Raw genomic sequence first — 12,817 nt, forward strand, 5'->3', positions numbered from 1 at the left:
CCCCCACACCCAGTTCAGGGAGTTACTTTTTTCACTTAAAATTCCAAAATACACGAATATAATTGTGGTTAGTTCTGGGCAGTAAAGTTATAGATAACATTAGTTTTCTTCTTCATAGTTTTCCTTATTTTTAAAATTTGTTTAGCAATAGACACATACATAAGCAGAAAAAACAAAGCTATCAAAAAGAAAATGAGTAAAGGGAAACGAGCAGAGTCTTTAAGAAATACAACAAGGACAGAGAAATGATCCCGGATTTAACAAGGAGATTCAGTGACATTTGCTTTATACTGCTTCCATGTCAGCCACAAATAAGAACTGGCCTTGTGATGTTAAAGAACATACTCTTAACTCTTGCAACAAGCTCAAAGCTCCCTGAGATTAGTGAAAGGATTTCATTATTATCTGTTTGGCAAAATACTTCTTTTTCAATTAAACACAAGGTCAACTAATCCCCCAAATTTTTCTGCCTTAAAAAAAAGCTAAGTAAAAAAAAAAGTTCATCTTTTTTCTAAATAATACTAAGGGGATGATAAAACTATATACTACATATAAATTATATTAAATACGCTTGTAATTACCAAGAATTTGGCAAGTATAGTTGTGCAGAAACAAACTTTACTTAGAAATTTCAAATTCATGCGAACAAAATGTGTAGGTATGCCAGCAATAAGCTGATATTATAAATAGTTTTGTTTCTTAGTCCAGGTATTTTTCTAATTTCAGATATGTCTGTTCTTAAGACAGCCATGCCACTGGACTGACAGTTACCTATCCAAGATTCCCCTCTCTTCTTTCCTTAATGTAGACCTACGAGTTCATTCTGGGTAACAAGCAATATGCACACACAAAAAAAATGTTTTGCTCCTTTGACCATCTTACATGGGTTAGAGGATGTGCTGAATGAGTCCCAATTTACCAGTTTCACATAGAGTTAAACAAAGAGATAAGGCGAGGCTTCTGGGAAAGCTAGTTTTTCTGACTGAAAAAAAAGAAATGGAAAAAGCAGGCTCGGCTTGCATGAGCCTTTTGCCCTTCTCCCTGCTTATAACGCTTGCAAACATAATGATGTGAGCTACATGCTAAAGATGACAAAATAGGAAGGAAAGAAGGAACCTTGGTCCTGTGAGAAAACTAAATCTTTTGGTTACACAAAAGCAAAATTTTTATAGTCTTAAAATCAGACAGACAGAAGAAACGTTAGTTATTTGGGTTAAATAAATCCTCTGATTCTATGAAAAAAACAAAAACAAAAACAAGCACATACAAGAAGAAAATGTTTTACCTTTGGGTCAAAAGACTGCTTTAAAGAGGAATATACAATGAAATCATACAAAATGGCATTTCTGTTCCAAACTAACTAGTTCATATACATAGAAACATTTAACTAGCCCCTCACACCCCATATGAGATAGTCTACTCTCCTAACCTAACAAAAATAAAATATGAAGAAGAGGGGAAGAAAGGTAACAGATTATTTTTTTATCAGTACTACAAATTATAGGCCCAAATAACAATTCCTTTATAGTTTCTACACACAAATATTATAATTTATCGTACACTTCTAAAATATCTATGTGAAGTTATTACAGGCTTCTAAAATATTACATATAATTAAGTTTGCACATTACTAAATTAACTTCAGGATTTTAATGTTTTCTAACAGTATAAAACACGGGTAATGACAACCTCAAAAGACTGAACTCCATTGGTTTAAAGAAAAATTAGAGAACTTTACTCAATTTTAGCTTAAATCAACAATGGCTTTATATAAAATCTATATTCTAGCTCTGCAGGGGTTCGGATTTAATTAACTCATCTCTAAGATACCAAGGATATAGAATGCTTTATTCAATATTAAAAAATTCAGTAAATTGACCAGACTTCAGTTAACTTAGGACAAAAAATTTGTTATTTTATTAAACTTTATTTTTATTTCTCTTCAGCTTTATTAAAAAATTCTTTTTAAGAAAAGTCAAATCAAATTGGGACATAAAGAAAAAACCTGTATGAAAGTAGCTAAAACTAAATGTTACATGTACAGAAAAAATAAGGACAGTAAAAGCAAGAGTTAATTTTAGATTTGTTTGCCTTTAAGTACATCTGTTAAAAAAGTATTTTTAAAGAAAACATAGTTATTTATAAATAAAATATTAATCTTGTTAAGCACAATTCTTGAAATGTAAACACAGCGGGGGTGGAAAAAAAATAATGCCCTAGGAAAGAGTGTATTTCTTTTCCTAGCATCCTGCCTAGCACAATTCCTGGTACATATCGGGCATTCAATAAATATTTGTTGAATGAATGAACAAACAAGTTCTATGACAAAACACAAAAATATATACATGATCTAGTTCATAATACTGAAATCTAAGCTAAGCTAACTACAACAAGTTAACCATATTTTGAGAGTGAGAGATGGTAGAGGCCAGACTAGTGAAACTGTGATATAAATATAACCTTAGAAGTTTATTCAAATGTTGAAGTACACTTAGAAGAGCTAAAACTATAAAAGCCACTAAGTATCATTATAGTATATAATTGTAGGATCTGTTCCAACTTACCTCACACAACATTCTACTGCACGAAACCAATGGAGCATCTCATCATGTAGAGTACACAACTGAAGGCAGGACAGAAAAACTTTCTCAGCATCACTGTACCAGCCTGCATCAGAAAGAAAGCCACCTAAAGGACAAGAAAAACCAATAATTTTAGATAATTTAATAAATCACTTGAAAGCTAAAAGGACATGCTTATAATGAATATTATCTAAAATGAAAAAAAAAACCCCACAATATTAAAGTCCTGTGTTTAGCCTTCAAAAAATATACTAATTGTAAAATTAAAAAAACAAAACAAACAAAAACTTTCAAACCAGAGGAAGTAGATTAAAGTTGAAACCTTGAATAAGGAGTCAAGAATATTAATCCTCTAAGAATACTCTATGGCCTAAGAGTTAATATTTTCCAGTTAATTAGCCACTATATTCTAATAATCCTAATATTTTCATCTTGCGGGGTAAATATAACTTTATAATCTCTCCCTATCCAATCCCCAAAAAGATAAAGAAATCTGAATAAACTTAATCTTCTTAGTAAAGTGGTATACCACTGAGAATACACAGATAAGAGATGGTGATGCTTGCTCATTTCATTTTCGTTTAGCTAGAAATTAAATTGCTGTCTTCTAATAGTCCTAATGCATCTTTTCCTTAGGATATTATCCATCTTTTTAGAGGTTCCTGACCCTCAAAATTGTTTAATACATTTTTAAGTGCCAAGTCTTAATAGTGTCAACAGTGTCTGAGTCAAGAAAATATTATATTTTGCTCAGACTCATGGTTTATGTTTAATCAAAGCTGTATGTAACCAAATACCATTTTAATTGGAGAAAAGTATGCTTTAGAACATTTTAGGGCCCTCACTAAGTGACCAAATAATATGGTTATTATACATATTCATACAAAGCAACATTCTACTCATCATCCCAATTTACTATGTGTTGTGCTGTTTATTAGGCCATTGTTTCTCAGCTTCAAATCAAACTCTGTTTTGGCTAGGACTCTGCAAACCACATGTCACCTTTGCCAGCTGGCTCCCTGTAGTCGCTGCCAAAAGGAGGCATGCATGCTTATGAGAGATAAAGGAGAGAAGAGATGATGACAGAAGAGATAACTCCTTCCCCTTTGCTTCCAGTTTCTGTCAGCAAAGCCCCTGCTGACAGTAATGCCCCAGGGTAATGCTCTTTACCCTGGCAGTGGAAATTCATTCCAGTAAGCAAATTCCAGTTGCAATTTTCCAATACTTGCAGAACCAGATTCACAGAACGCAGGTCAGAGACACCAGCACCAATCAGCCAGGTGCTGATCCTAGAGATCTAGGTTCTAAACTCATGGGACCCTTCTCAGAGCTCTGAGGTACCTGTAGCCTAGAAGTAGCCAGCTCTGTGAGGCACTTCCTCGAGCTTCTGAATTTTATTAACTCCAACCCCATCTTTTGGTTCCCTAAGCCCTAGGTGTGCTAGTTGATTCTTGCAGGTGCTGTGTCCATAATACTCAGGTATTTCCCCCTTTTTTTCAGTTCTTTAACACCTGTTTTAAAAATATTTACATTAAATTCTATCTCTACAATATGGATGGACCTTGAAAACATTATGCTAAATAAAAGAAGCCAGTCGCAAAGGTCATGTATTTTAGGAGTCCATTTATACAGACTATCCATATAGAGACAGAGAGAAGTCTGATGGTTGCCTAGGGCTAGAGGTATCAAGAAAGAAATGAAGAATGACTACTGATGCATATGGGTTTCTTTTTGGGGTGATGACAATATTCTAAAAGTTACTGTGGTGATGTTTTCACAACTCTGTGAATACACTAAAAATCTTTGAATTGAATTCTTTATATGGGTGAACTATTTATTTAAAATATTATTTTCTGGTATGAAATATTTTCACTGCTTTGGTAATTTTAGGATTAAGATTGATAATATAACTGAGTTTGCTAGGACTTGGTTTTATCTCCAAGATATTTCTTCAACCTGGCTCATTTCAATGGCCAGACTGGTATAAGTGTTTGCGGAGATGACAAAGGAGATAGAGGATCTCAATGAACACTAGCCATTTTGTCTTTTACCTTACTTGATACTAAATTTCTCCCACAGAGATTTACGTGACCATTTAGGATTAAAGGGATATCAACCTTAATATACATCAAGATCACAAACACACTATTGTTACAGACATTCTCTGGTCACAATTCTCTTGCAATTTAAATTCCATAGGACTAACAAAGGATAAAGGCTGAGGGTTTTTTTCAAAAAAGAATGTTCTGAAGTTTCTCCAGCAATCTGTCTATGACCACTACAAAGAATAATTTTAAAGCGGAAGGAAATGATCATAAAAACTTGGCAAAGAAAGTGTATGTGCACTTACGTGAGACAGAGAAAACATGTACATGTACACACTATGAAAAGTTAAAACCAAAGGTAGTCCATGGTAATGGTAGTTACATGAACCTTTTCATGGAATTAATTGCTCAGAAACACAGACACACACATAGACGTAAAAGCTGGTGAAAATTAAATAAGGCCTGCAGCTAGTTAACGGTGCCAACTTCCTGGTTTTGATAGTGTCTGTGAATCTACACTCATTTCAAAAAATATTTTTTTAAGTAAAAAGAAAGATAACTATAACTTTAATAAATAATTGCCTGAAACACATTTATCTACATAGTTTTGATAAAAACCATATAAAATGTTAGAAACATTAAACAATATTTGTATATATATATAGCATACAAAACTCTCTCAGAATCCTTTTCTGTTTATGTTGTCAGTGTTCTCATAATACTCCCATGAGAAAATACAGAATTACCCTTATTTTAGAAATGAAAAAAATGAGGACCCCAAAGGATTAAGTTCCACATCACATTCAACAGTAAACTGGTAAAAGGACTTCGTGGTAGCATGACATGGCAGAAAGATGTGTGGCTTGAAATCATATAGAAATCATACAGGATTCTAAACTTAGCTCTGCTACTAGCTATGTGACCTGAGCAAGTTACTTAACATTTTTGAGTCTGTTTCCTCATTTGTAAAATGCTATTAATACCAACACATCACTGAAATGTGATCGAGATTCAGAAAGATAGGATTTAAATGCCTAGTACAGCGATGCCTAGACAGTGTTTGGCACAAAGTTAATAGTCAATAAATCATACCTAGTTTTTCTCAGTGCCTTCTTATGTAAACTTTGAGAATTTCCTGGGAGAATCCTTTATTGTTGGCAGGTTTAATTCTGAGTCATGTCACAGGATAAAACACTCCTCTATTTTACCATTACTTACTTACCTAAAACAAAGCCAACCTGAATGGCTTTTTCCTTTACTGCAGCATCTGATTCTGCTATATAAGAGCACCGTCTACTGAATGAGTAGGCCAAGACTGAAGCAACTTTGACACCATGATCCATCAAAGCCTGGAAACAATGATGAAGCAAATGTCTGAAAGAAAAGGAAAACGTTATTTTATAAGCGTAACGTATTTTGTCCTTTTAGAAGCGCCTAGTTTGTTGTTTTAAAATAATGGTACCATTATTTTCCAAGATGGAATAAGATAAAAAGTTTTTTGCCTTATCAATTATGAGGCCATAAAAAATCACTATCTATCCTAGTATCTTTACTAGATCGCTGAGTGATCCTGTATGTATAAACTGATGGCAACAGAGATAAAACTTTTAACATAAGTTTTAAAAATCAAATTGCCTTATAAATCAACAATAACTCAATTAAAAAATGGGCAATGGATTTGAACAGAGATTTCTCCAAAGAAAATATATAAGTAGCCAACAAGCAAAAGAAAAGATGCTCAACATCATTAGTTACTAGGGAAATGCACATCAAAATCACACTGAGATACCATACCACATCCACTAGGGATGGCTATAATTTTTTTAAAAAAGTAATGACAAAAACATGGAAAAATTGGAACCCTCATACATTGGTAGTAGGGCTGTAAAATAGTACAGACACTGTAGAAAACAGTTTAAGAGTTAAACACAGGATTATCATATGTACATACCCTACTTATATATACAAGAGAATTGAAAACTATGTCCGCACAAAATCTTGCCTATGAATGTTCTTAGCAGCATCATTCATAATACCCAAAAGGCTATGTTTAGAACTGTAGAGAGAAATTCAAATTCAAGTAATCTTTTCTTAAAGAATGCTTTTTAAAGTTTTTCCAAAGCCCTCTTTTACCAAAATCAAGTTCTCATCTATTACTTTTTCACAGATTAATTTTAATTAATCAACTAACCAAGAAGTTTCTCTATAGGTTCAGTATATTATCCCTCTCTAAAACACAAAATCAATAAGGAAGAGATGTCACAGATCTTTTTCACTGCTGTAATCCCAGCGTCTAGAACAGAGACTGACACACTAGGCATTTAACAAGTATTTACCTAATTTGTTGAACAAATGAATTAACATGGCAATACTTATATTAGGGGTAGGCAGTATTTTGTAAAGCTATATTATTTTCCTAGAAATGTGGGTTAGAAAAAAGAAATGGCATTTAAAGCAAATTTAGAGAAGAACACTGAAGAGACCAGGAAGTACAATCAAAGGTCAGGTTGCCTACAACTACATGTGGCTCCAACTACATGATAATAGCCACAATAGGAAAGATAAATTTGGTTTTGTTTTCTCCAACACAAAAAGCAATGGTGGTATTGATAACTTCACAACACTGTGAATGTACTTAATGCCACTGAATTGTACACTTAAAAATGGTTACAATGATAAAATTTAGGTTATGTATAGTTTACCACAATTAAAAAAAAAACAAATTTACCTTTTATCCAAAGCTCTCAACACTTTAGCAAAAACTTCCAATTCACAAAATTCACTGCCCAGTTGACATAAGCGTCCCTGTTGGTAAAGCTGGGGAGAAAAAAAAAAAAAGATCATTACAAATTCTCATGTTTATTTTAATTATACTTATGAATAATGTGAATAACAATATTTGATGAATTTAATGAATACTACTCAAAGTATTCGTAGTAATATCAGGAAAGATACTTGTGCTAAGAGAAACGTAACACTAACAAATGTCTACAATTCATGTAAAAGCATTTTAATAGTTGTATATGATAGAAATTAATATTTGTAACAGTATATGGTACGTGGTAAGTACTACAAAGTGTTAATTATGTATTTATTAAATATAAAAAAGTCATATTCAACAAACTTTCAAAATTAACTTTTTTCCTTAAACAAAACTAGATAGTTAACGTAAAGGTATCAAAATGATAGCAGAGATAATGTCCAGAAGCCAGAACTGATCAATATGCCCCACTAAGAGCTCTTAAGATAAAGAATCCAGGATAACAGTATTTTTAATCATTGCCAACCACTTATTTATTTTGACTTTTTAGAACTTTTATTTAAAATATTTTAATAAATGTAAAATGTTTATCACAAATAATACATGCATAATAGTTAAAAGGAGACAAATACTACTGGCCCCTTTTTCCCCTACCTGAGCTTCATCAAATGCTTTTGAATTTATGTATGCTACATATGGTACCTTAGAAGGCAGGAATTGTTACATTAATTCACTTTATATTACAGGCACTTAACACTTAGTTCAGTTGATAAGAACAAGGGTTTCAGAAGAAGACAAGATCTAGAGTTCACTTGCCTAATGGGTCAGTTAATTTTGCGCAGGGAAAACATACTACAAACTCAGTGAACTCTTGGGCATAAGTCACTAGTCACAATGGAGACAAGGCAAATTAGGTATATATATTAATGCAAATCAATAATGACTACTGTGAAAAATCCATAAAATCAGGAAGGGAAGGCAGAAATGTTATCTTGACATAATGGTTGGATATTCATATTAATAAACCTTCATAAGGAAAGGTTTGCTATTTTTAGAGATGATTATGTTTACCATTGTAAAAAAAGAGCTTCTGGGAATGTATACAGTAAAATTTACTACTATTAATCAGTCACATTTATTTTGACTATTAACCAACAGAGAATAACTTAGGGAAAATAAAGCTCAATTTATGACCAAATTCCTATTTCAGGCTTAAAAATGTGTAAATTTCTGATTTGGGACAGAAGAACAAATGCAGTTATCAAAATAAATATATACACATATTCCAAAAACAATACAAAACAAAAAAAAAAATCTTAGCTTCTTATTAAAATAATTCATCATTAGCAAACTTAAGGCTTAGGATTTCTTTTTGAAGTAGAAGAAATGAAAACTAGTTTAACTTTTTTGCCTGTACTCACCAGTCAAATAAAGACAATTAAACTTTATCTGTTCTACAACTCATAGTATCTCATAATGACTAAAAAGTGATATATCCTACTAAATGGGATTTGAAACTAAAAATTTAGGAAAGTTGCTACCCTAGGTACAACTGTAAAAATATTGTAAATGTACCCTATTAACAAACAGAAGCATTTTTTTTTTACTCAGCTGTTCAATTTTTCTTGCTAAAAATGGGTTCACATTTAAATTTTGGAGAGAAGATAATGATTTGTTTGAAATCATCTTCAAATAACCAGGTTTATCCAAAAATACAAATTTACACATTTTACGAATGGAATTTTTGGATACTGATCCAGAATAAAAATAGCATCTAATTCTTACAGAGATCTTATATGTGCCAGGCACTGTTCTAAGTACTTTTTCTAAGTAACTCATTCTTTCTACCAATGAGAAAACTGAGGTGTGTAGTTAAATAACCTGCTCAAAAATCACACAATTAAGAAGTGGCGAACAAAGTAAGAATCTGGCCCCAGGCAGTCTGTCCTTACATCCATGTTCTTAATATCTTACACTACACTGCTTCTTGAAAATTACATATAATGGGAAATTTTTAACATTTTTATAGAAATAATAGATTTAAATATTAATCTCTATATATTCATACATCTTATAGAACAGAGCTTACAGAAAGAGGCTCTAGGTTCCTTGGTAATGATTCTAAGATTTTTAAAAATTTGTCTTAGTTCATTATTACAATGTTTAATACTATATTCTGCATCCATTGAATAATGAAGCTATTACAGAACTGTATCAATTACTTTTAGTTATGGGTAGTTATGGGTACCTTAAGGAAAGTAAGGAAAAACAAGTTTATGTTTAGAAATAGGTAAACTACTTCTCAACAGTATGAAAACAGACAATAAAAATACAATTAAAGCAATACTGTATAAGTATGAAGACAGAACAATCAGCAGAAAAAAGTACAAAGTTCAAAAGCAGACTTAGGTACATGTAAAAGATTAACATATAATAAAAGAATCACTTTAAAATGGTGAAGAAAAATAGTTAATAAAGTGCATAAAAATAGGGAAATGAAAATGCTTCCTGATAAAATATAACAGATAAAAATTCCACATTTATGAGTTTCAAAAGCTACCTGGTCACATTGCCTTTCTAAGCATTATATCACAGCTGAAAATCATAAATAAGTGATTATGTAACAATCTTAAATGTCCATAAATATAAAATACTATAAACAAAAAAGAACAAAACTAAAATATTAGTAACACTTGCGTAAGAGTTGATATTTTTAACACACAAAGAGGTGACACTCCTGGTGATGTTTTAAAAGCAAGGGCTTTCAGAGGCTAAAGTAAAGATCTTATAGAAAACTGAAGGCAACTACTGCAAGGGAAATGCAAGACAGCCTCAAATCTGGAGAACTCTGGGAGATAAACATGAGGATGAAAGCCTTCCTTAACCCAAAGGATTTTAAACTGGCATGTCTGCTTTCCAAACCAATTCAAAATTACCACAGGCTAAGAGTGAACATTAGTCTTAACATCAAATTAGCATACACATAATCTAGGGTAATTCCCTAAAACAAAAATTTAGAAATGTTTAGAAAAAGTTATTTAAAAAATCACATCCAAAACTATGGTCTACGAATAACAGAAGAGTCACACATACAAATCTATGAAACTCCTATAGCTCACTCACATTCCGGAACTGTTAATCTCTTGTTGAGAGTCACTAAAGAGCAAAAATCTTCAGAAATGAAAAGGGTTGTTTTCAAGGAAAAATTACGATACATAAAACAAGTTTCAGAAAGTTTGAGTAATATAATTCTACTTTTGTTTTTAAATTGTATATCTACCATTACGTATGCATAAGTTTTTTAAAAATGTAGAATGATATTCGATAAAATGGTAGACCTGGACTCTACATTACCATTCTTGTGCCTCTGTGATCAATTGTCCACACATTCTTTCTTTAAAACCTTTCAATGGCACCCTCGAGGTGAACTTAATCCAAAATGTGGCCTACAAATCTCTAAAAGTCATTTGACTTGAGCCTATCTTTCAAACTTCATCTTTTAACATTTTTTTTTTCCTTATTCCCTAACATTCCTGCCACATTAGCTTTCTTTTAGCTCTATGGCACTTGACTTTTGCACACATAGGCTGCTTGCTGTCTCCACATGAAGCTCTAGTATCATGATTCTTCACCTGGTTAATTTGTAACTCATCCTAATGGTCTCAACTAATGCATCACTTAACTGCCCAATATAAATTCTGTTCCCTGTTATACTTTCTCATGATACATTATTTGTGCCCCGCCCCCGCCCCTGTACTAAGTAGCATCAAGATATGCATGCACACATTCACTTAAATAATTTTTTAAACACATCACTCCATTACACTCTGCACTCTATTATGTAACCAATGTTAAAATAGGAAACACCTATTGTTACCACCATATCCCCAGTATCTAGCACAGTGCCTAGCGCTAGGTACATATTCAATATATTCTGAATGCATAAACCAACTTGATAGCCATCTACTTTGGATGTAACTCAGTACCTTAGAAGAAAAAAAAAAAAATCAAGACAGTCTCAACTCTGTAGATTATCATGAAAATCAAGTACTTAGTTATTCTACCATTATTTACTGAAACTTCCCAAATTCATCTGATGAATCTGACACTAAGGGGAAAACCCTCGATTCCATACATTGTTACTCATTGTCTTCCCAAGCAGAATGTAAGTACCTTAAAGAGAAATATTTACTAGGCAGTCATACCTCCTGTCTCTACAGTAGTCTGTACAGAACAGTGTTCATGTAATAAACTGAGAACAAACATGAATGTAGACTTAATAAGCTAGTCATGAAGAACATAAAGTGCCAGTACCTAAATGGAAAAATCAGAAAGATTCTAAATAACAGCTGCTTAAATTTATACACAAAAATAGGTGTTTCCTATTTTAAACATCTAATCTTTTACCTAGTAACCCTGGCATATTCATTAGATGAAACTCTTAGCTTACTGAATCTACTTTATCTTTGTGATTTTCACATCAAAGGCAAGAATCCTACAACTAGGAACATTCTATTTATTGTTTTTACTAACTTAATAAATATCAGGAGCATAGTTAGTGTAAGGCACTGTGCTAGGTATTGGAGATATGGTGGTGACCACAGTAATACAGTCAGTAGGAATTGTTCTCTGACTTCAATAAACTTAGAATCTGTCAGAACATGAAAACAATGTTCATGGATTTCACAATGGAGGCAGGCAGTGTTTTAGAAACACAAAATACCCACTCCAAGGAAAAATTTCAGCTGAATTTTGAAGAGGGATGGGAGTAGCTTCCGGCAATATGGCAGATTACACTTACATATGTGAAAATCTTCCTCCTCCTTTCCAAATGCAGGGAAATGCTGGATAAAATAACTTTTGGGTTAATAGTTGAGTTTAAAACCAAGAGCAGAAACTCCATAGCTGCCAAAAATTAAGAAGACACAAACTCAAAAATGACAGGAAGAAAGGAAAACAATAGTTTTATATCTCTTAATGGTTTGGGGCTAGAGCGCAAAGATCAAATAGGGAGAAGTCCAGGCAGATCCTTGCCTGCCTAAAGCCAGGAGTAAAACAGTCCAGAACATCTCCAACAGCCTTAGCACAAAGTCTGCTGTGAAAAACTAAAACCTCCAGCCTAAGACACATGCGAGTATACAGTCCAAATTTATACCATGTAGACAATTTACAGACCCCCAATCCCAGAACCTGGCATTAAAAACTGGCCTGAAATTAGTGAAACTAATGAAGTCCCCACAAAGACAAAGGCTAAAACACCTAGAAGGGATAACGAAAATGTTTTATATTTTAACCACTGAAATCTATACTGCAGGAAACGCTGTAGCATCGACAAAGGATCTTGTTTCTTCAACAAATAAAATGTAAAGATGTGAAAACAAATGGAAAGGGAAGATATGATCAAGAGAGACTTAAGAGATATATCAACC

At 32.7% G+C, this 12,817-nt stretch overlaps 1 protein-coding gene across 1 annotated transcript in view; it reads right to left on the bottom strand.

The window, feature by feature from the left end:
* Positions 1-12,817, bottom strand: part of APPBP2 (amyloid beta precursor protein binding protein 2) — a 50,445-nt gene that overhangs the window by 26,055 nt on the left and 11,573 nt on the right. The window contains exons 2-4 of the mRNA XM_011375026.2: positions 7,356-7,444; positions 5,850-6,001; positions 2,565-2,688 (exon numbers count right to left, since the gene is read on the bottom strand). Coding sequence (XP_011373328.1) covers positions 2,565-2,688; positions 5,850-6,001; positions 7,356-7,444 — 365 coding nt within the window. The remainder of the gene's footprint in view (positions 1-2,564; positions 2,689-5,849; positions 6,002-7,355; positions 7,445-12,817) is intronic.

The sequence above is a fragment of the Pteropus vampyrus genome, unplaced genomic scaffold, assembly GCF_000151845.1.
Source record: "Pteropus vampyrus isolate Shadow unplaced genomic scaffold, Pvam_2.0 Scaffold261, whole genome shotgun sequence".
Taxonomy (NCBI): domain Eukaryota; kingdom Metazoa; phylum Chordata; class Mammalia; order Chiroptera; family Pteropodidae; genus Pteropus; species Pteropus vampyrus.